Genomic DNA, 25,544 nt, shown 5'->3' with positions numbered 1-25,544 from the left:
TTATATACAAAGTTTTATGAGAAAAATAGTTATTATTTAGTTTTTGTTTTAAAAATAAATTGTAGTGGGTTCAAAAAATGTAACTCAATTATTCTAATTATTTCCCAAAATCAAAAATAGTATTTTTAATTACAAATATTATTTTACTTCAATTTATTTTTCAGTAAAATTTGATTTAAAGCAAAGAAATTTATGCATAACTATTTCTTAATAAACAGAATTTTGCCAATGTGAGCACGTATTTAATTTATTAATTAGGCATATTAATGCTCTACATATTTTAGCCTTTCTTAACAATGTTTATTTGCACCCAAAATTCATGAGATATAAATGTTATTGAATTAAAAGACACATTTAAACCAATCACACGTATGTTTATCTCTACATATTGTTTTTATTAATGTACATATCTAATGAATTGCTGCTATAGAAACAAGTTATCATCTCGTTTAATCTTAATGCTATATAAACGCTAAATCAAAGCTTCATTTCCATTATCACTATTTATTTATCTCTCCTGTTTATTATGCAACTTAACATGTACTTTTAATTTTTGTTTTGTTGCACAAAAGGTTAATATAAAATATATTTAATATGTATTTTTATTGTTGTATTTTAATACAACAGCTACCATGTCGTTGATTAATGATTTATTTCAGATATTTTTTTTTCTAAAACAGATTAATATTATTTGGGCTACGTTATTATGCAAAAAAATAGTTAATATTTTTACTATACGCATGCTTTATCTCTTTAATATTATATTATAACTTATTTTATGTAACGATCATATCTAATGATCTGTTGCTATAAAAAATAAAATCATTCAAGTTATTATCTTGTAAGCTTTCAATGCTAAGAAAAACTAAATCAAAGCTAATTTTCCATCATCTTTTACATATCTCTTAAATGCAATTACAAAATGAGTATGATCGCCCGTTTTGATACCAAATCCCGTACAATTTAATACATATATAGCATAATATATAAAATGGCGCTACTTTATAGAAAAATACAACTATAAGAATTAACTGGTCCTTGGGTGTGTGTATATATATTATTTTAACTAAAATTCGGAATAGAATATAAGCAAGTCATTTATATAATAAATAGACTTATAAAAATATTTGTATGTACATATAGTAGTTACCCTTTTGAAGCAATCTTTTTATGTATTTATTTATGATTAAATCATTCTTTGGATTTAACGTTATTTGCAGCCTTACCTGTGCTCTTCTTGGAGCTGTCAGAAAAGTTATGATTGAACTTGTCGACAACCTCCTTGACTTTCACGCTGGAGACGATTATTTCGTTTTCGTTCGAGAATTTTATAACTTTATTAGTGCCATTCTTTATTATCGTCGATTCGTGGGATGCCGTTGTTGTTTCGCTCAAGGTTTTAGCGTAATCTTGTTCCAGGGAACTGTGGCTTCCAGTCGGCGAGCTCAGATCCAAGGAGCTGCAAGGGGTTTGGCTGAGCTTCTTAACGCGCACCATTGTTGTTTTCCTATCGTCTTCGTCTTGGGAGGTCGCTCGCGATACTATTTTCCTCTCGTTGCTCTCGGGGTTGTTTGTTGTAGTCTTTTCGTTGTTTCTGGGGCAGATTGGACTGTCGGGGGGCTGATCGTAAGTAATTGTTGGGTTTCTGGTGAGTCGGTTGGGCGCTGGTTCGATATTCTCTTTCGTGTCAGTTGATACGTCGTTTTTCTTCTCGCCCAGCAACCAATAAGTAACCATTTTGCCTTTACCCTAAAAACAAAAATAAAAACAATTTCTAGTTATCTATTAATTTATTAGCTTAGAACTCTTTAAAGAATCAATAAATAGTTTATAGAGAATATTATGTATATGCCATCATGGCGCAAATAATTGAGGTTATTTTCAGAATATGGCAATAAAAATATACTAACTGAATTTCACGAATTATTATTGCTGCTTTTTAAAGCTACTTCTAACTTAGTATCACTGTTTAAATAGTTATTTTGTGTGACTTGTAGCACTGTAGATATGTAAAATATAAAGTGCGACCAAAATATTTGCTTTCGATTGCATGTCAATTATTAGTCTTATGAGATCGCACTTTGTGTTTGACAGTGCGAAATTTAAGACGCATTTTATCACGCTCAACGATTAGCATATTTTTTAAATGACGAAACAAAATTTAATTTTAAGTTTAAATGAAATTAAGTGCTGTAATGTAGTGCAACAAGACATTACAAACATGTTATGATTAAACAAAGGGTTAATGATGGTATACACGTTTTCTAGAAGGCCTTGAAGACGTCGAAAATACCAAGGAAGATGGTCCGCCTAGCTACTGATTATATTGCATATAATTGCTAAACATGCAATACTGTTCAGTGATGCAAAATATATTTAGGAAAGTTGATAAAAATGCATTCACGATCTTTTAAAAATTTTGCAAAAATGCAAAGAATGCCTTTGGCAACATTGTCAAATAAAAAAACTAGTGTGAGTGTCTTTTTAGCCATTCACATAATTACACCCTGTATATAAATTAAAATAAATAAATATTTTTATATAAATTATCATTAAAATATAGATACAATCTGCTGATTAAATATCTCTTTGTCTTGATGAGAGTATTCCCATTTATTTATTTAAATTTATTTTAATACATGCAGAGCATTACAGCTTTGCGCTAATGCACCCTGCACATAGAAAAAATCAATATATATATATATATATATATATATATTAGCAAAAAAAATATATATAAATGTTTTCGGCGATAGCTATGAGGAGCTGGAACTTTTTTAGTAGGATGGTGCTAATATATTTTAGATGTGCACCATAACTGTTATTTAAATTGTTTTTTATAATTTTTATATTTTTTATAAATGGCCATCATGGCGCACTGGGAAAACATGTAAAATGATAATTTCTCCGCGCTTTAAAATTGAACGATTAATGATGCTAAAGATGCCCAATCGTTCTTTGCGACAGCCTAGGTAGGAAGCCTCAGTTTACAAGAGTTCATAAAAGTTTTTTATATTTATTACAATTTAAATTTAAATTTATTATTAAGCTTTTTTTATATTTAATATAAAAAAGCATTAGACTAAAACTCATTAACTGCTCAAATATTTTTTTATTTAAAAAATCAGTTAAATTGTATCCAGTCGATTATATCACCTAAAAATAATGTATAAAAATATTGAAATTTAGCTAAATTTATAAAAGCAATAAAAAAATATTTTACTCGCAACTAACTTCATTCGTTACACATTTCACATGGGTGTTTATAATATTTATTTTTATTAGTTTGTCAAAACAAATGATTATTATATTTTTTATCGATTTATTACTAAAAATATAATTTAATACAGTTGCATTCAATAATTGAATTAGAATTATTAGTAATTTATTTTTGCAAAAGTGCAGTTGAAGATTTTATAAAATATTAGTTTTTTGATACTGCTTTAAATCGTATAGACGATATTTGTAAGGTTTATCTATTAAATATAAAGAATCAGAAACGAAATAATATTTTAAATTTATTTAATATTAGATACATAGACTTTTGTTGAACTAAGAAGTTTTGCTTGGTATAAAAGATATACTGTTTAACGCACGACTACACAAACAATGTGACGCAATTTTCTGATGGGGAATGAAATAAACGAAAGAGCTTGAATATTTCATATAAAGCGTTTTTACAGTTCTTAAATGTTTTTCACATTAAAATGTATTTAAGTTAAAATCGCTGTATTTAACTAAATAAAACATGAAAATATATGAGGCGAGACTCTGATTCAAGTTTAATTGGATTTTAATCTGTGTTGTTACAATGCATACGTGATTTTTATTATTTTAATTAAAAATGTACACAATATTGAGAGTTAAATCAAAACGAAATTACATTGTAGCACATAGCATATGTAAAAGTATTTTTAATTTCGTATTGCGCATTGGAGAGAACACATTGTAATAACTGTTTTTTATTTAGAAACTCATATATGGGATTCATACATCTTAAATTGAGAAGAATATTTTTAAATAATATTTTTATTGAATAACATATGGTATTTTTTCGGGAAACAATACAACTAATTTGAATGTCGAAGTAACATTGACGAATGACTAAGGGTTAAAAAAATGGTCCTTTGTGTTTCTCAAGCTCTCAATAAAATGTCATGCCATAAATTTAGCTTCAACTCCCACACATGTGAACATTTTCAACAATATTATTACCTTCATTGAAATTTCTCCCCGGCACTCGAGCTCGAAGCATCCAAACGTGTCCAGCACTTCTTTGGTCTTGGGACTCACGTGTATTTTGAAAGCTTCCCCGTGGGATTCCATCCTGCTGGCCGTGTTGACGGTGTCTCCGAAAAGACAGTATCTTGGCATTTTTAGGCCAACAACACCTGCTACACAGGGACCTGCAAATATTTATTTTTATACACTAGCAAATATTCTCATGGGCCATTTGATAACTTACCAGTGTGCATTCCTATGCGAAGTCGGAGCTGTTCTTTTGGTCTGTGAGGAATAATGAACTTGTGCACGTTGTCAAGAAGAGCTAAGGACATCCTGGCTATTTCTCTGGCATGCCTGTTTCCGTTTCTCATCGGAAGTCCAGATACCACCATGTATGCATCGCCGATTGTCTCAACCTATTAAAAAAAAATGGTAAAATATAATCTATCATTCATTAACATTGATTTTCGAAAAATACTTAATAAATCTAGTTATAAATAACCTGTAGAATATTTTTTTACTAACCCTTTGGTTGCCGAAGTCATATAAATGGACTTCTGATACTGTGGCAAAAATCGTTTAATACGACAACATCATATTGATGTCAAGGGCTCAAACTTGCAGCTTTGAGTTATATATTTGAATCTTGCTTAATATTTATATCTCAAACTGATTTTTGTAAGTCAACGAATGAGTCACAGAGATTCATAAAATTGTCAGTTGCCCATAATTCTGCATTTAAAAAAATATTCTGGCGTCCAATATTTAATAAATTTATATTTTTAAGCCCTTCTCTTTCGTTTTAAAAAAATCAGATTAAAACTTATATATTTGTTAGTTCTATACAATGCCGAATTTTATTTCTCATAAAAAGAGTACATATAAATAAATTAATTTGATACAGCTTCTGAATCTGTCGAATCATTTGCATTCGTTTCCGATCCTTTGTATGTATCGGATAATTGTAAGCATTCTATGGTTCTTTGATGATAACTTGTATAAAAAATAAGCGAAATTTTTAAAGACCTCATTAAAATTTCACATCGTGTTTTTCAGAACGAGAAAACATTATACAGTTCCAAAAAATATTTTGTTCGGCATTGAAACAAGGTGAATTTAGTTTATAAGCTGCGCAAAGTATATACAATAAAAAGTTTACTTATGAATTCACATAAAATTTAATATTTTAATCTGTCGTATTCTCAATGGAGTCTGGGCTTATATTCTTTAGGTGTAAAAATACATCTACGCCTTTAGAAAGCGACGTTCGCTTGTTCAAGGTCGTATTACATTTTTGGATTTATGATATCTGTGACCGTTTCGCCTCAAAGGGATTCTCTTATCGACGGAGAATAGTTACTGTGAACTCGCGTTTTGCGGTCCTCAAATCCTTTTATGTAATTATATTATATGTCTCCATTGTTAATAAATTAACGTTTTTGGTCACAGTAATTAGCGCGAGTTTAAAGGTTTGAGACAATGACCCTTTCAAACATGATCATCTGTGTGTGATCGCTGCACATTGCTTAATGCATGGACATATATTAAATATGCATTAGCTTTTATGCCTTCCTTGACCGATAAATTAATTGTGGCATAACTTTGCATCAGCTTTTTACGACCGCCACATATTTATAAAAATTAAATATTCATTTTGTGCGACTCTGATAGTTTGTTATAACGTTAACTGTTTGACTTTAAACCCTCGTTTTACCCGATTTTAATTAATAGCTATCAACAACTAGGCGTTTTTGTTCAGTTTCGTTTATAAGTTTTCCCGATAGTTTCCGGTCGACCTCGGTGGTTCGTTGCCAATTTCCCACAACCCTTTGGTTACAATTAACCTTCCCTCGACAATTAAACGCAACTTTCTTTTGTTAACCTCCCGCGGTACGTTTGCAGTGTAATTTCATTATTACACGAAACCAAGACTCGGGTTCGCTAACCGTAAAATTATAGAATTTATATACAGAGTGCTCTTCTAAGAAATTCATATTAAAAATGAATATTAACTAAAATGTAAACATAAAATAATGCATTATTAAATATATACCGACATAGTCAATGCTAGAAACGGAATTGTCTGTATTTAAATTTATATAATTTCATTTAAATATCTATACAGTATTACACAATGAATTTATAAACAGTGTTTTGCTAAATTATTATATTTTAAATATGAACTTTGGTGGATCACCCTGTGATTTACCACAAAGTCACTGTTATATGAGTGTTTTCATTGTGTTGTGTCGGACTTTATTCGAGTCTAGCTTTTTATACAAAGCCAACTTTATCTGATGCACATCCGAATTTGCTAGCGACTTAATAGGATTTATGTAGATATGCAAAATTTAGCTTTGGGTCTGGACGAAACTTTGACCGCAAACGGTTCAAACCCCGCGACGGGGTTTTGGGAAATCTATGACCGAGCACTACCTAGCTGCTGCACACAAATCTCTTGTGTGGTTTAGAATTACTTATTATGCATCTGATGTATTAATTCTGACTTGGTGAATTTAGCTATGCTTCTGTGTAGTTTCAAGATATAAGTCTCAATGTTAATGGTATATTACATAATGCAATTCTATGATTTTAAATGAGAATAAATATTTTGCGAGGTCAATTCATTTCGTAAGCAAACACAAGACAATATTTTATAATATACTAATACAGAAAAGCTCGACTCATGATGCTTAGGAAAGCTGATGGCTGAAGTGTCATAAGGTAAGATTGGTGTAATGAAAAAATTAAAAAATCACGTTGATAATGCAGTAAAATAAATGATTTATAAAATTTGATTAATGATGTTCAAAGACTTCCATAATCCAAAGTTTACGCTAGATAATATTATATAGATTCATAAGCAGGGCCGCCGAGAGCGAAGCCCTGGAAAAAACAATGATTCCGAGCTACACGGCAAAAATGGCATTTAATATATTTTTTAACACCGTAATTTAATTTCATAGACAAATATTAATAGATATGCGTTAACCCTTTCTATGCTACACATACATATATTTTTAGCATAGTAAATATATTATGCGAAATATTTTAATTAGGCATTAAAATATATTAAAAATATCTACTCATAATATTTATCTGATAATTAGTCGTGTTTTCTTTGCTGCTCAGTGTTGCCATAAAGTGAACTTCCAATTCAGGTTAAAAGCAATTAAACGCTTGATTATAAAGCGTTTATATTAAGACTTTTTATAACAATATTAAGAGTGAGAATCAGATAAGAAATAATTCCTTCATAACACAAAAGAAATTATCCCTTCTCAGAAGTCAAAAATCCACGTCAAATGCAATAAAATCGTACCGTCGCAATGGGAACGCTCGTTACTGAACGTTTTATTATTAAAAAGAGTTGCTATTGAACCCTTAACACAAAGAGTTGCTATTTAAGCCTTTGGGCGGTATCGCCGTACATGTACGGCGGTCAAATTTTTACTGTTTTGAGATACCACATAGGTATGTAGAGTACGCTCAAGATAAGGATTCCGGTTTATTATTGTGTGCGTGAACTGTGTGGCTCAAAACAATTTCGCTCAGAATATTTAATTTTTTTATTTTAAAAGAAAATATATGTTTATTTAACATACATACATCTGAGCTAAATTGGAAATTTCAACGGACAATTAAAAATATATTATATAATCGAAGAAATCAGACATTGATGTCATTAATTAAATATTTGCAACATTCAAAATCTTTCACTAGTCAAAAAAATAATGAAGTCTTTAGCTATTCTTCAAAAGCAAACAGATATAAAATGGGGAAAGAAATTATTCGCAGATTGTTTAATGGCTCGACGACTCTATTAAATCATTAGAATCCATTGAATAAATTAAAAAAATATCATTGGCGCAACGATAAGAATAGTAACTTTTTTAAGCCTTACAGAGAATAGTGTAAAAAAACCAACAACGTACGGATTAATGGAAAAATAATTAAAATATTTTAATCCACGGGTAAGAGAACGAATAACTTACAGTGTATATTTGAAGCCTTGATATATAATTAACCCAAATGTGCCCAATAAATTTTGTTCTCTTAAAATTTCATTTATAAATAAAAAACAGTGGCACAAGTTTAGTGACCTACCCATGAGACAGTGTGCATATCTGGGTTAACCAATATCAACACAAAATTATTTAAAATAAATCACTAGACAAGATCGAACTTCTGTGCCACATTGCACTTTAATGACGAATACCAGCGTTGACGAATCAGCGACTGTCCTTAAAAGAGAAAGCGAGACAACGAAGTATACGCTACATCGCTTCTCCTTCTCATATACATGTACACGCACACAATAACAAACCGGCATCCTTATCCCGAGCGTACTCTATTAATTTATTTAACTGAATCACTAATAAATAAAAAACATTTGTATTTTATTCAATGTAAATGATTATTATAAATAATAATATTTATAAATTACGGAGTACGAAATAAATGAACACACCAAACAATATTTTTTATTAATTTTATAAAAAATATTGAAAGCCTCTGAATTGACAAAAAAATATACTTAAAAAATATTTAAAATAAAGAAACGAAATTGAATAATAGAGAAGTGTTTAAGTAAATTATTAAAACATACACACAAAGATAAATCAAAGCAATTAAACGTTAAAAATCACCGACTTTTTTACAATTTAGTATAAATACAATATAAAATAATAAAAAAATATAACAACAGAAATAATTTATAAAAGGGTTAAATTTAATTTTAATATTCAACTATTTGTAATTTTTATTAGCTTAGTTTATTTTTTATCAAATACTATAGTTTTCGATAATATAAATATTGTGTTATATGTACAAATATTACTAAATTATATTATTAACTTTTAAAATATATTATTTTTTAATTTTTAGCATCTGCACTTTTAATTAAAAATACGTATATATACTCCTCTCAATTTTAACAAGAGACGGATGTTCTTCCAGTGCTTCAATTACCTTTGTGACCAAACATTTTTAATTATACTTCAAAAACTTTTCACGATACTCGTTAGTTTGCATATTGTAAAACTTATTTCTCGGAAAAGCTACAATTATTTGGAGACATGAACTCTAAAATAATTAATAATTAAAATCAACTAGCTTAAATATAAATATTCGCAATATGTTATGCTGTCTTTATATTACTGTTAAAATCCCTTCAAGTTGAAATTAACGAATTTGATTTAAACAATCGTTCCGAATTATAATTACAATTTTCCGAACCAAAGACTTGACGCGAACAATGCAGAGTGCCTTTGTCTTTGTATTGTGTTGCTTCGTATCAAGCTAAGCAACAATGGAATATAACAAATTCCAGAAACTCGCTTTACAGCATCCTGAAATGCTACGTGGGATAATTGCCAACAACGCAAGGGAGAAACACGTACTCGGTTAATCTGATTTTTTTGTCGCAGACAATAATTAGTAAATGGTTTTGGTAGTACTCATGAAAATTAGTGATTGTGCCTACGCTACAACATTACTGTTAGTATGTAATAGTATGTGTGGGATTTCCACAATGCAACTGAAACTGCATTGAAATGGCATAATGGGTTAACTGCTTATTGGATTTGCAAGTTTAATGTGATGATATTCCAAAACTACGAATGGTTTGTATAACCCATATATCTATTAATTTCACACTTAAAAATATTATTTTAATGTGTATACTATCTGTATAAAATTCTGTAGCTTTTGTATTTATGTTGCCATATTTCAAACAAAAGCTCCAAAGCTTTTATTTTATAATATTGAATAGAAATATTTGCAAGGTCGCCATTGTTTCACATTAAAACATACAGTTATTAAAAGTTACATTAACTAATTAAAAAGCAATTATGGCTTACAATATACTATATAAATTATATGAAACTGTTCTTGTACTATGTTTATTAATTAATTAAAAGTCAAAGTTCACATTATTTAATAGTTCAAATCGATCATCTTGAATACGGTTATTTCTTAACTAGTGGCCAAAATTGACATTTAACTGTGTATTTTATATTATATAAAGTCAAAGTAATGCATTATACTGTCCCTAAAATTTTTGTGCGAGTTCAAGTTATGAATGTGATGCGGCGCAGGTCATGACAAATATTAATTTGGGATTTGATGACGGTACTGTTAGTCAGAGAATTGTAAAACGTTGGTTAGAGAAATTTCTTACTGGTGATATTAACCTTGAAAATGAGTCTCAAGTATTGTTGAAGCTAATCCATCAACGAGTGTTTCAGATACGAGGTTTCTCGACTAGCTATTTCACGACATAAGAAAGTGAATATATAATGGATAACAAAACGACCGGGGATAACAGCAACGTTTTGTAGTCATTACCTTTAAAAAATAATATGAAACCATTCTTGAAGAGAATTGTAATTTGCGATAAAAATAAGTTTCCTTATGGTAACTAGATTTGATCAAGACAATGGTTATTAGACAGCAATAACGCTCAAAAACATTAGTTTGTAACAACAATAATTTTTTTATGCTACTGAATACAGTAAAAGGCGTTTTTTGAAAAAATACACTCTATACTCTATTTGCGTTAACACAGTCACTTCGAATGCTATCCATTTTATCATTATTTATAATTGAAAAACACAAGATACAGATATACGTTAGATATACTAATCATTACTCCTGTTTATATTTTAAGTTGACCTTAAAGTCGCAAAACCACCATATTTCCCTGACATTTTACCTACAGATAAAATTAAAAATTATATTATAGCGACTTTATAACCTCTAAAAATTAAAAATATTAGCAATGAATTTTTTCATTAATAAATCGTCGGTAAAATATTACAGAACTAAAACATAATATTAACTCTTAAAAAGATAAATAAAGACATTCCTTCAAAAATTTATATACAAAATCTTTACCTTGTTTTATGTGAATTAAACAACTATATTTTTGATTTACTATACTACTTTATAAATATATTTAGCATTAACGGGGAATCTGATATTATGTGGGTATTTTATACCTTAAAAAAATATTATTTTGTTACTTTTTCCTCAAATGATTAACCTTATAATCATTATATGTAATCCCTGTATTTGCATTTCTATGTTCAACCAATGAATATATGGCAAGTAATATTACGCTACAAAATTTAATATCCAATTACAAGGTATCTATTACATATTCATTGAATATAATTTTACTCAATTTGATATACAAAGTTTATATATTAATTATATAATATAAAAACAATCTTATATTTTCACTTCGATAACTTCTTAAGTATTTTTACACAATAAAACTTTTAGATCACTTTAAAATTAATAATGAAACTTTTGTCGTTTCTCTTGGGTAATACAATAGTAAAGCTTATATATATTAAATATGCTCTTGTATCGAATACAGATGACGACACTTATCGAGAAACTTTGCTATGATCCACTGAGGCGTCGTAAAAGGAAATATTCAAATTTACATATACATTTTCTTGAAAATATCTTTAACTCACCTTATATACGTCGAAATTCTCTATGATCGAATCAAAGCACGTATACAGGTCGTTCAGCAGATCAACGACTTCCAAAGGAGTGGACTCGGCGGAGATTTGAGTGAAGCCTATGATGTCACTAAAGTAAATCGTCACTTGGTCGTAGGTTTCTGCCATCACAGACTGGCCCATAATCAACTGTGACGCAACCGATCTGTAAAAAACATATAAAAAAAATGCTTAATAAAACTTCTCTAGTAGTGTAGCTGGATGCAATTGTGTACCTCAAACGATTTTTTTAGAATGGAATACTAACTGGACACGGTGCTCAAATAGCCAAGGGTGGTTGAGGGTGTGGGTGCATGGAAATTAACATGCCCGAAAGGATAGAAATTGTTAGTGAAAAAGATAGAGGCGCAGGTGGGGTAAAACTATTTTTAAAATATAAAATATGATTTATTAAAAAAACGTTTGTGTTTAATAATAAAGTAGTATTCTCATTATTTAGTTATTTTGTGTGGCTTTAGATTATAACATTAATTAATACTGAAACTTTTAAGCCTTGTACCTAACGATACATTTTATCTATATCCGATTCGCCAATAGTTTATATTATATAGTACATAATATCTATTATATAATTCCGTGAAAATTTAAGGGAATTACAGTAGTGCTCTATGGTGCTAGTCACATGTATTCTATATTCTAATTTTTATATATAATAATTAATTTCAAGCGATTAGCTTTTACACTTAAAGTGGCTTTCATCAATACAATAATTTATAAGAACAAAATTATAATAAAAATATAAATGAAAGATTATCATTCATCTCTCATGATCAATTTTATGTCACTATGTCACTAAAAGCACACAATTTTAAGCTTAGCGTATAGTATAATCCGTACAAATATTAATTATTATAATAAACACAATATGTATATATCATTTCATATTTTAAAAAATGTGTTTAATTTTTTCAGGTATTTTTACTGACTTTTAATTGTTAGAATGTTTTCCAAATGGCTAGCAATAATAATCGTGAAACAATTGTTAATAACAGCTGTTGTTACTTTACAAAAACAATTTAAAAAAAATATAATAAAAAAGGAGACCTAAATTGTTTTGCATTCTGTGGATTTCCATGCGTAATTTCATCTTATCGGAGCGGATTCTTAGATCACCAAAGCAAAGATAAGTTCGCCGGCCGGTAAGAGTTATAGAAGATCGCAAAAAAATGTTGTTCATTCAAACATTTTCGATCTTCCTAGAAAGAATGCATATTTTCAAACATCTGGCACCAACACCTTCAGAAAAGATTTCATATCTGAATGTCTTATTTTATTACTTAAGCAAAAACTCGAGTTCCCAGACCTATGAATTTTAGGCATAACCAGTATGTATTTTCGGCATAACCTGCCTTTACTTATGCAGCGTTATAAAACGGGCGGTGGTTTTAAAACTTTTAAAAATATTCATACAAATTAATTTTGTTTAATAGAAAATGCTTAAAAATTTCTCGCGAAATGACAAAATTTCTAACTCAATTAAACAATAAATATTGTAAAACGATAAACCCAAAACAATGTATACGGCAGATTTTTTTGGTTTAAAAAATCAAATGAGAGGTTAAAGTGTCGTTTAATTTTTAACCATCGTGCAATATAGATATATATATATATATATATATATCAAAGTTATACAAGGAAAATAATTATTAAAATATTATTTTTGTGAATGAAATTAAATATAACGATTTAAAATATGTTCTACTTTATTTTTTTTTTTTTAATTTTGTTTATTACATAATTAAATAATACATTTTTATAAACATATATATTTACATTTCATTGGTTGCTGGTTAATTACCATTATCACAATTTACGATTCATTAGCTAAATTAAGAGGAATTACAAAAATAAGAATAATAATAAAAAACATAAAATACGTGAAGTTTAGGTCAAAGTACATAAACACCCTTAACAAAAAAAAAGAGAAAAAAAAAAGAAAATAAAATAAAATAAAAAAATAAAATAATTATAAATTATAAATATATATTTTTAATATAAAACTCGTAGACCTGGTGCTGTTAAATTATTAGATAAAATTTATGCGTCAGAGCAAGATGTGCTTTGGCATTTTGTGTTTATATTTAAATTTGAGTTTGTTTTTGTCGTAATCACCGATTCTTGAGATTAACGGGTTAGTATGATCTCGCGGTATATTTTTATAATAATTATTCGTATGGTGGTGAACATGTTCTTTAATAGTTGGAATTAAATATTTATTATGAAGTTTTTTGAGGTTAGTATAAAAAGGTGTATTATAAATTATTTTTATAGCTTTATTTTGAACAACTTGTAGTTTAGAAAAGTTAGTATTACACGTATTACTCCACACTGGGCAGGCGTAAGTCATTGCCGGTCTGATTAATTGCTTATATAATAGAATTTTATTTTTAGTAGTTAGCGCACTTTTTCGATTAAAAATTGATTTTAACGCCGCGATGGCTGCGAGCCCTTTAGATTTAAGTTCGGTTATATGTTTATTAAATTTAAGCTTGGTGTCCAGGTGAATTCCGAGGTACTTAACGCTCGCCTTCCATTCTATACACTTTCCCTGCTCGCTTATAATAGTCGGGGGCAAAGGTTGTCTTCGAGTTGTAAAAATTATAGCCTCCGTTTTGTCCTGATTTATTTTTATTTTCCACTTTTTGAAATAATTACTTATGAGAGTTAAGGATTTTTGCAATTTTATTGAAATAGGCTTAAGACCGTAAGAGCTACTCATTATCGCCGTATCATCGGCATACATTGAAAGACAAGTATTTTTTAAAATAGGTATATCATTTGTGTACAAAATGAAAAGGAACGGTCCAAGTAAACTCCCCTGAGGAACACCAGCTGGGATATTACGCGGTATCGATTGTTCATTATTTACTGAAACAACATAACTTCGACGATCAAGGTAGGAGCGTAACAAGTGTAGCAGATAGTTAGGGGTTTTATATTTGTGGAGTTTGTAAATCAACCCATCATGCCACACAGTATCAAACGCTTTTTCCACATCTAACATTAAGAGTCCCGTTGATTTTTTCATGTTAAAATTAGCGGAGATGTGCTCAGTTAACCTATTGAGCTGATGAGTCGTAGAGTGGTTTTCGCGGAAGCCAAATTGTTCATTGATAATTTTATTCCCCAAAGATCCCTTTAAACGTGATAAAATTATTTTTTCTAATATTTTACTGAATGACGGTAATAGGCTTATTGGACGATAATTAATAGCGATAGTGTTATCCTTTCTTGGCTTTCTAATTGGGTGGATCTTTGCGGTTTTCCAAATAGCGGGAAAGTACCCGAAAGATAAGCAGGCATTAAAAATATTTGTTAGATAATTGATGCTAATTCTTGGAAGTTGTTTTATCGTAACGTTATCTAATTCATCTATACCGGGACTTTTTCTATTCTTTAAATTTTTTATGATGTTATTAACTTCTGATAAACCAACTTTGTTCACTAAACTAATATCTACGCTAGATGAATTAATATTTCGTATCGCACGGGCGACTTTGTTGTCTATTTTTGAATCTAAGTAATTTACAGTAAGCGAATAAGATGTGGAGAAAGCGCTGGCTAAATTTTCTGCCTTATCCTTGTTCGTGCATGCGATGGTGTTTCCATTTTTTAATGGGGGTATTTCCGAATGTTTATATTTAAGTGATTTAGTTATTTTCCATAAGGAATTATCGGCCGGGTTTAGATTTTTTAGTTTACGCGTCCACGATTCGTTTTTTATTTGCTGAATTTTATCGCGAATATAACTAGTTACGCGGTTTATTACAGATTTAAGTCGCGGAGATTTATTATTTTGCCACTGTTTTCTTAGTTTATTTTTGATTTTTATTATTTCGATAAGTTGTGGAGTAAGTTGATTTTTATTATTATGATTTTTACGCGTCGGTATTGATGATATTTTGGCTTCTTCGATAACGGATGTTAAATAACTGATATCATCGTCAATTTGTTTAATGTTATGCGGAGTATAATTCTGTCGCTCATCTTGCAAACGAGACTCGACTATATCTTTAAACTTTTTCCAGTCAGCTTTTAAATAGTCAAAAAGCGTTTCAGAGACTACCTCCGCTGAACCCTCCAGCGAGAATAACACTGGAAGATGGTCAGAAGACAATGCCTGAACGCAATACATTTCTGACGTATTTAAGTTACCCTTGACCAAAGCAATATCCAGAATTGACGGCGTCATGTGATTGGAAGGGTAATGCGACGGTGAATTTGGAAAGTTGACAATCGTGTCAGAGTCGCTCAAGTAGTTAAAAAGTGACGCTCCAGATCGATTTGCCCCAGAACAGCCCCAATGCATATGACGGGCATTGAAGTCCCCAGTAAGAATGACCGAGTCTCCTAAAGAAAATATCGAATCTAGATCACTCTGGAGCAGTTCATCACTAGGCGAATTATACCCCGCAGCAATTATTATTATTTTATTTTTATGAATAATTTGAATCGCGACGGTTTCTAGATTATTAGTGTTAGTGTTTATACGCGCGTGTTTTATCGATTTTTTAACAAATATCGCGACCCCTCCGCCTGGCCTTGAGGGTCGGTCCCTCCGAATGCAGGCAAAGTTAGGTAAATATACGATAACATGTGGTTTTAGATAAGTTTCGGTGATTACGACAATATCAAGTTTGTACTCACTGATTAACAGCTCCAGCTCTCCGGTTTTGTTTCGGATCCCACGGGAATTCCACGTCATGAGTTGAATATCTTCTTTAGAAGAGGTCATCAAGATACTCGACCATCATCAAAGCAATTTCAATTTTGCTAGCGCACTTTCCGGCCTTAGTTCGGATTTCCTGGAGGATAGTCAGCATCCTGCGAAGCTCATCAGTAGACATGGCTTCTGATGAGGGCTTCTCAGACTGTCGGGCTTGGGGGCGTTGTTGCGTCTTAATTGGGGTGGCTTCCGGGACGATAGTCGGTTTTTTCACTGCTGGTTTCGTTGGCCGAAGGGCAGGAAACTGACTCTGTTCCAGAGTGAACGTTGGCTTGGGTGCGGTCTGTACGGCGGTATGTGGCTTTTGCTGCCTCTTCTTCATCTGCTGGAGATATTCTGTCCTGCGAGGACAGTCCTTGTAGTTGGCCGGGTGACTTCCACTGCATCCAGTGCAGGTTGCTGGCGTCTCTCGGTCTTTTTTAGTGCATTCGGAAGTGGCGTGGTTTCCTGTGCATTTCACGCATCTGGGGTCTCGTTGGCAGTTCCTCGCAGCGTGGCCATACTGCTGGCATCTGAAACATTGAGTCGCGTGCGACTTATTACGCTTGTATTTTTCAAGCGTGGCCTTAGTGAAGCAAACGTACCGGATGCTTCTTATGGACGTCACCGTCGTCTCAGCGGAAAATTGCGTCAGGTAGAGCCGCGAGGAGGTCTCTGCCTTGGTGTTCATCGCCGTTACTTTGACGACGCTTAATCCTTGCCGCTCCAAATCAGCAGCGATTTCTTCAACGGGAACCTCAGGAAGCCCCCTCAAGACAGATTTAACTGTCTTGTCTTCGTCGGCAGTAAAGGTGTGAAAGGCACGGCGGCCCTTCAAACCATCCATCAGGGTCGCTCGCAGTTCGAGCGTCGCACACTGGATAGAAACATTACCTCCTCCGGTGTAGCGGAGAGTAAAATTTCCTGATTTGGTCATCGACTTGATAAGGTCGATGGTCTGGAGATGTGTGCCAACCACCTCCATGATGACAGGTGGCACTCTTGAGTGTTTACTCCCGGCAACTTCGGGGAGTTTGTCGTACCTGTTTTGACTTGAAGTCGGCAACAGGTTCGCGTCAGTAGAGGGTCGGGCAGTTTTCTTTGGCATCTGCCATTCTTGTTCTGCTGATGGCGATAGGTACGCTTTTAACGTACCCACCGCACGCTTGCGCGTAAGCGTCTTCTTCATCGCGCCGATAATGTCTCTGGCGTCGTATTGTTGCAAATGGTCGCGGGTGGGGGGTCGGAACTTTGAACGGCAGCGAGAGCAGGCGCGGATGCGTCCGTTCACCGCTGAGGTACAGAGCAGAGTGTCGTTCTACTTTATTAAATGTATCTCAAATAGTGTTAAAACGTCAGATTTAAAAAAACTGTTTCTAAGTAGTATTTTACTAGTACTACCCAATTATAAACTGTATTGTCTATAGTTTAATATTGCTTAAATGTAAATTTGCGAAGGATTGAGCTCATAAAAAATACGAATAAAGTAGTTTTTCTTCGTAATGAGACAAGTTACAAGAAGGTTAAGGTCAGGTTCGAGGGTTGTGTATATTAGTAGTACGTAGTGGTTTGCGTCGTTTTCCAAGTTATCAAAAAGTTTCAACGACACTACTTCGAACATATTCACAGTCGGCTATAAAAACAGAATAAAAAAAAAAAAAAATCAGGCGTATTTACAACGAATTATTACTGAGCAATCCACAATATGATTAAAAACAACAACACATACATATTTACGGTCTACTAATATTTTGATACATGTTAATAATAATTATAAACGACAATATATACTCCCATGAGTAATATAATAAATTATCAAAAGGTCACAACTGACAAGTAGACCAAAATATGTAGATAGATATTATGTCAATAATGTTAAGTAATAGCTAAATACATAATCGCATATTAAACTTTATGAATATAGTATCTGAACGGTAAATTTAATTTAAATACTATATAACTCTCATTTTTAATTCTTACATACTTTAGATACAAAATTAATCTTTCCATCAAGCTGCATTCCAAAAGAAGCACTTTTTTGGCATCCGCTTTGAATACCATAAATCGCTTTTTTAATTAAAATTATGAAATACTATTTGTATGGTATGTATTATACATAATATTAAATTGTATTAACATCCACACATATACTTATGGTTATATTGAAAGCTTTCAAAGTAATGAGCTTCAGTTAAACCGACAGTATACGGGTATCTTTATTAGTTTACAGGTACAGGTATCTAGAAAGCGGTTAATTGTCAAAGCGAAAAGTAAACGTGAACTAATAAACTACTAATGAATACCTTCGCTGTTTGTGTAAATTAAAACATCAAACGCACATTGCTTTGAGTTGGATAAGTGTTTATTTAGTTGCGTGTGTATAATTTCTTAATCAGGTTTTTTATATATTTTATTAAAATTATTTAAATAAAATATCAGGTATATTCTAACACGGTGTTTTTATTTTATTATTAGGCATACAGCTAATAAGAAATATTACTTTGTAGTTTTATGATTACATAAATCAATATTAAGAAACGACTAAAATTGTAAAGATTTTAATATTAATTCGTGGATTTTTGGCTAAAAACGACACCGTTGTGATGCAGTAGTCACCAGACTCACTCAATATGACATCCCATTTTTGTGGTAAGCAAATAATGTTTCTTTGCGATAAAAATGAAAAACACTGTATTTTATTTCTCGAGAAATTTAAATGTGATTTAAAAATACTCAAAAACTTTTTTGTTAAAAATAAAACTTATTCGAATATTTTCAAATGGTTTACAACCGCTGCAATTTTTAAAATAAGTTGTGGTTTTACTTCGATAAATTTACGTCTGCAACAGGTAGTAAAAAAGGGACAGGGCTTTTCGATTAACAATCATATAACATAGTTTGATAATTAAAGTTTTATGAACGGCTCTAGGAATGACGATTAAATAACATTTCGTTTCGACTTCTTTGAACATTTGCAGCTCAACAAAAAACATGAATGACTAAAAATGATTATATTATTTATGTTTTGCCAAGAATTCTTCAATGGTAAAAATCATGCGATAATATTTTTATAAAATACGAAGTAAAATTTAAAGTAATAAAAAGTGACCTATGAATATTTTACTTAAAAAAAATAATTTTATTTATCAATTAAAATATAATTTTTATGCACAAATATTGATCCATATTATTGTAAATCGGCAAAACGGCAAAAAGTAAAAAACACTAGAAACGCTAGAGATTCTTTTTATTTTTCAGAGAAAGTTTAAAATTCATTTTACTTAAATAATATGCTTTTGATTAAATTTACTCTATTACTAGTGAATAAATATTATACCTATTATACATCAACTATATATTTTAATTTATAATTTAGCTCTCGCATTTTCCGCTAACTATTAATTATGTAAACTAAGCAAATGTATTTATAAATTAAATCAAAGCTTATTCATATAAAAGCTTACATAAAAAGGTTTAGAATTGAATTTTATAAATTCTCTCCTTTATTTATACTGCTCGCTTCATATCTTAACGAAGGGGTTTAATGGCTTTATCTCGACTTTGCAGAATTCAGTTACGGCTTAAATTCGACATATTTATTTAGGAATATCATTCAATAGTAAAATACCTTGATAATATGAGATTCTTTCTCTTGGGTGACAGGGAAAGAGGATTATCGGGGGCTCTTAGTGGTACTGTCATAATAATACGTTTTCACGGTGAGCTTTCACGTATTACGGCATTGGTTGTAAAATATCGACGAATGTTACGCTGCAACTGCAATCTCGGATGCATCCTGGATGCTCGGTAATATCCCCATGTGGATATTACATTACCGGTGGGATATGATTTTGTGGATGTCGGGAGGTGAAATGAAAATGGTTACGAAAATACGTCTCGTATTTTTCCACCCGTGAACGTAAATATGAGTCCGTCGTTCAAAATTCACGTATTCGACAAATCTATATGTACTTATGCTTTCTGTAAATATAACAATACTCTATGTAGTATATATAAATTGATATAAATTGATGTAAGACGTTCTATAATTTTGATTTTATTTTACATTAAATTGATATTTTGAGAACAAAACGCCGAAAATGTTAAGTAAACCGAATATTAAATTTGTATATAAACTGAACTTGGAGAAGGTCTGTGAATAAAATGGTGGAGTTCTTTATAGAGGTGTCAAATATTCTTGCAGAATGGTGCAGAATTGTTGTACAGTAGTTTATTTATATTATATGCTACATTGATGTTCTACGTATATAAATATTCTAGACTGCACCAAATATTTATTATGCACATAGCGCCTAGCGTTCGTCAATATTTTACGCCTGCTGGCGAGAAGTACGTAAAAGTTTACCACCAAAAACGTATCCATTATGGCTGTGGCACTAAAAGCTCACGATAATCCTGGCAGTATCTTCCCTTTTATTGTTTGGTCGTGGTGAGTGAGGTCCTGACTGAAATCCGGGTCATTTATTATACACGCAAAACGATCTTTCTTATTCGAAGCACTCTCGCCGAATTTTGACCTCTCTCTTACATGGCGGAACTACTATATAAAATGAATCGTGCAAAACTCGTAAAAAAATAATGACGGTTGCTGGACATATAAAATGGATATTACTTTTAGCGAACGTTTTTTTTTTTTTAGAAAGTTACAGACCTATGTATTTCGATGGCAAACCGATAATTGGAAGGGTTTTTCTGGTGTTAAATATTATAGAAATTTTGTAGGAATTATTTCGTAGGATCAGAATTTAGCGTACATAGCAAAATTCTAGCTAGAATATGTGATAATCGATTGACGACAAGTAAGTGTTAGACAAAGTAAAATTTATAGTGAAATTTATGAGGCGTTTGTGGTCTTAGTTTGAAAATGTGAGGGTGAGTTTGTTCGTTCGAAATTTAATTAAATTACTTTGTAAAGCAGTGGACTGATAAATATTAAATGGTTAAAATATAAATTGTTAAACTTGTAAAAATAATGTTCGTGCATGTTTATTAAATAAAAATAAAGTACAGTCAATAAACTGCAACCCAAAATAAATAACATTATATTTTACAAAAAATTGAGCTAAAAAGAAAATTGTTTCTAAGTAAAAGTTAATAAACAGCAACAGAAAAAAGTACTTAATATAGGAATACAGAAATTTTATCGTCCAATGCGACTTTTCCAATTTTATTTAATATTTGCAGCTGTAGGGTAGGTATTTGTGAACCACTGCTAGAAGATGTGAATCTGTAAACATGTATGTTTGCTTTGAATTTTTTTTTGCCATCTTCGAATTAAGCAAACCTCACTTAAATGAATTTCCCAATCAATTTAATCAGTGATATAATTAAATTATTTATTCATCTCACAAATTTCTTTAGATTATGTTATTCTCTGACTATTTTATAATTTAATATTAGTTATAAATATATTTTCTCAACATGTTTCACCAAACCGACTATTTATTTCATGTCTCATGTTTTAAAAATTGAATATATAATGTAATACATATGTTATAGTATGCATCCATATATCTATGAATAATGTACATGTGTATGTTTATATTAAAATTTCATTGTCTCCTTATATTCACGATCTCTATAAAATCGTATCTTAAGATTTATTGGAAGAAAATAATCTATTTTGCCCTAGTTTTCATCCGTGTTCGTAAAATATTACTGAAGAGGGGAAAATGTCATTTAGAATATTGCGTCCTTTGTGAGTCACGAGGGAGGATAAGGACCTTTAGAAAGGATACGAAAAAAAAGCAATTAATAATAAAGCACGGTCGCCCGTATTTAATAACGCTTATGAATTTTGTGTAAAGAAAATAATCATATTAATTTTGTTTGCCTTCATTTATGAAAGTCATATTATATAAGTCCTTAGAAACATTAAATAATTAATAACAAATTTAAAACAATAAGGCGTAACGAATTATGTATATTGTTTGACCTTAAATTATTTTTTTATTTTACATTATTTATTAAATTGAGTTGCAATTAAAACATAATAATTATTACGTTATAATTATGCATAGATAAATATATAAGAAAATTTACGGGTGACATTTTCAGACTTTAACTAGTAAAAGTATGGCTTATTAGTATTATGTTATGAAAGACCCTTTTTGATTACTATAGTGTTTTGCCCGAGCGCTGAGAAAAATGTTACGTACTTTGACAATCATATGTACACAAGGTTGATAATCCCTGTTACACATTTATAAATGAATACACATGATATTAAAAAAATTGTTAAAAAAAGTTTACGTAATAAATAAAACGTTTATTGACCCAATAATGGCAATATTTCACAGTTGTTACCGATAAATTCAACCACAGTACTTTTACGCGATAAATCTACGCGTATTACGGTTACGGTGTGCTAAATCACGTAATTTATTTCCTTAGCCGCAATCTATTTTCGAACCGAAACAAAGTGGTACAGTATCGCCGGTCCTAACCGGCGATACGGTACCACTTTGCTACTTTCAGCTTGAATTGGAATTAGCACAATATTAAGTCATGCTGAATATATTAGGTCAGTTTATAAATTGGTAAATATTTCAGAAAAAAAATAAATTAAGGGAATTGTCAAAATATACTAACCGATCTATGTTAAAAACTATATTAAGGTGGAAATTATTAGATTTTATACGAAGAAAAAATATAAGATATAAATATATATACAAAATAATTTGGTATTGAAATTTACTAATTGGCCTCTTGAAAACTGAACGTAACCTATGAACCGCGGATAATCAAGTTACCTGAGTCTATATTTTAATCTAAAGAAACCTAAGCCATTTTTTTGTATGTAAATAAACCACTTATGATCTTAATAATGGTTTAAGGACTTTTTGAATTATGGATTTCTACATAAAAAGTAATAAGCATCGTGGAGTTTTCAATCATTTGAATAATTAATTAAGATGTCATTCTAATGAGAATTTTTAACAAATAAAAATAAATACTAACTGTTCTCGAATATAAGGCTTAACAATGAAATAGGGGATTGCGTTAATACTTGTTAATATTTCACGAATCACCATAGATGATAAAATAGATGCTTTCTACTCTGCGCCAAAATACTATTGTTATGTTTACCCCTTTGTTATAGACCGCCGAAAGTCGCCATCTGGCAGTTTTTATTTTAAAACGTAAACACATTTTTTAGGTGTGTCCAAAAAACAAACGCAATTATCACTTGCTAACAACTTAATCGCGATTCACCAAGAGTGCTCGAATCATCAATATAAAATATGTGACACTTCATCATAGGGAGGCAGACGGACAGATTCCTAGAACGGGAATGGTAAATTCCGACACGTTACGCAAAATCAATGTTTCCGACTGAGTAGAAAGTGTGTCGTGTTATTTCGAATTATATAAAGATCTGTAGTTTCGTTTCTGTTTAGAATTATATACGAGACTTGAAACAGAGCATTTTATACCCAAATTTCATAAGACACAAAAAATCATATTTTAGTTTATTTTTGCCCAACTGGGTAAATTGGTTTTGCCTCTATATTTTTGTGAACTTATTAAATCGATTTTTGGAACAAAAATCGGTTGTGAGTTTTTTACTTCAACAATCCTTATTGTTATTTAATAAGTTTATGTGTTATGTTTATTTTTATAAGGTATTGATATCTTCTAGTGATTGTTGCCTTTAAGCAAGTAATACTTCTGGAAGGTATTTATATTATATTTACAACTATTTATTTCATTTATTGGCAATAAATATATCTTTTATTATGGGTTTATAAAGAAAGCTACAAAAATAACTATTTAAATTTGACTGATCAGTTAAAACTGCACTTAAATAAATTATTAAGTTATCATTTATAAATAAGCTTTTTTCTTTAAATTTATGACACTGTGTTGACCACCGGAGCAGGTAGACAAGAAAGGAATGTAAAAAATAAGGGACTTATTGAAAATACGCGTTAAAAACGCAATAAACCAAAATGCTAATGATATTTATGACAAGAGAGGTGTTGCCAAATTTATGATTACAAAAATATATTAATAAAAACTAGAAAAACGATCTAATTCAAAGCTGTTCTAAACAAGAAATCTAATTATACCCCCAAATTTTTGTAAAAAAACAACTTGTCGTAAAACGTGTTAAAAACGCAATAAGCTAAAAAACTAGTGATATTTATGACAAGAGTGGTAATGTCAAATATTCACTGTTTAAATTATGATTACGAAAAAAAATATTTAAAAAAAAGATGAATAAAATTAGTCCAATTACAGCCGCATGAAAGGACTTGCCACAAAACGCATTTAAAACTCAATAAACTAAAATGCTATGACAAAAACATTGTTGCCAAATCTCTACATGTTTAAACTACATTTACGAAAAAAAATGTGAATGACAAAAAATAAATCAAATCCAGTAAAACATGCACTTTAATAAATAAAAAGTAATAAAAATTTCTCGGATTGTTCTTATATGGCCTATAAAATATTTTTAATTTCCTAATTACTTTCTTATTCTAATAAACACATCCAAAAAAAGCTTTGTTTAATATTTATTTGCTAAAAGGCAAATTGTTTCAATCCATACGCGTCAAAAACATAATTAAAAAATGACAAGTGCAGTGTTGCCAAATCTGCACCTATAAAAAAAAAATCGCCCACAAATTGTATAAATTAGTGCACGCTTCGAGAGTAAACTGAGCACAAGAACCTCGATAATATAAACCAGCATTTGTATGCGAAAACATAGCGAACATCATTTACTTCCTACGGAAACTTTTGACAAAAACTTTCTCTAGTTACTTTATAGTTTGTTTATTCAAACTAAATGACTAAGGAAACGTCCGATTCCCTCTTCCCGTGATCCTTGGTCTAGCTACAAAATCAGAAATGCAAGGCTTAACTTGACCTTCGTAGACGACCGGATACGAGACACAAACAGAGTTACAAAAATATCACGTATTTATGGTAAATAACTAATATGTAATTTAAAAGTAGTAGTACTCAATAAGATTGTATTCTATATAAAAATAAACGCGTTACCCCAAGATCCAGACAACTTACACAAAGACTAGTTAATATAATTTCAG

The 25,544-nt window shown here is 30.6% G+C and overlaps 2 protein-coding genes across 2 annotated transcripts in view; both read right to left on the bottom strand.

The window, feature by feature from the left end:
- Positions 1-289: 289 nt before the first annotated feature.
- The window catches only part of LOC148231221 (receptor-type guanylate cyclase gcy-28-like), a 122,737-nt gene continuing 97,482 nt past the window's right edge, over positions 290-25,544 (bottom strand). The window contains exons 5-8 of the mRNA XM_088194824.1: positions 11,712-11,904; positions 4,466-4,640; positions 4,216-4,406; positions 290-1,749 (exon numbers count right to left, since the gene is read on the bottom strand). Of these exons, the coding sequence (XP_088050950.1) occupies positions 1,192-1,749; positions 4,216-4,406; positions 4,466-4,640; positions 11,712-11,904 (1,117 nt within the window). The 3' untranslated portion in view covers positions 290-1,191. The remainder of the gene's footprint in view (positions 1,750-4,215; positions 4,407-4,465; positions 4,641-11,711; positions 11,905-25,544) is intronic.
- On the bottom strand, positions 16,481-18,085 carry LOC148231223 (uncharacterized). Its single transcript, XM_088195449.1, has 3 exons — positions 18,026-18,085; positions 17,070-17,782; positions 16,481-16,997 (listed from the first exon to the last, which is right to left on the bottom strand). Exons 1-3 carry the CDS (start codon positions 18,083-18,085, stop codon positions 16,481-16,483), a joined length of 1,290 nt encoding a protein of 429 aa, XP_088051575.1.

Source organism: Plectrocnemia conspersa, unplaced genomic scaffold (genome assembly GCF_051122295.1).
Source record: "Plectrocnemia conspersa isolate PC_06_02 unplaced genomic scaffold, ASM5112229v1 ptg000010l, whole genome shotgun sequence".
In the NCBI taxonomy this organism is placed as follows: Eukaryota; Metazoa; Arthropoda; class Insecta; order Trichoptera; family Polycentropodidae; genus Plectrocnemia; species Plectrocnemia conspersa.
Note: the sequence above shows the minus strand (reverse complement) of the source record. Positions and strands in the feature narration are given on the sequence as shown.

Coding starts and splice junctions, on each gene's coding strand:
- LOC148231223 (XM_088195449.1), bottom strand. CDS start 18,085: ATGTTCGAAGTAGTGTCGTTGAAACTTTTTGATAACTTGGAAAACGAC. Junction 17,783..18,025: donor AAAACGACGCAAACCACTAC/GTACTACTAATA, acceptor TTAATAAAGTAG/AACGACACTCTGCTCTGTAC. Junction 16,998..17,069: donor ACGTCCATAAGAAGCATCCG/GTACGTTTGCTT, acceptor TCAATGTTTCAG/ATGCCAGCAGTATGGCCACG.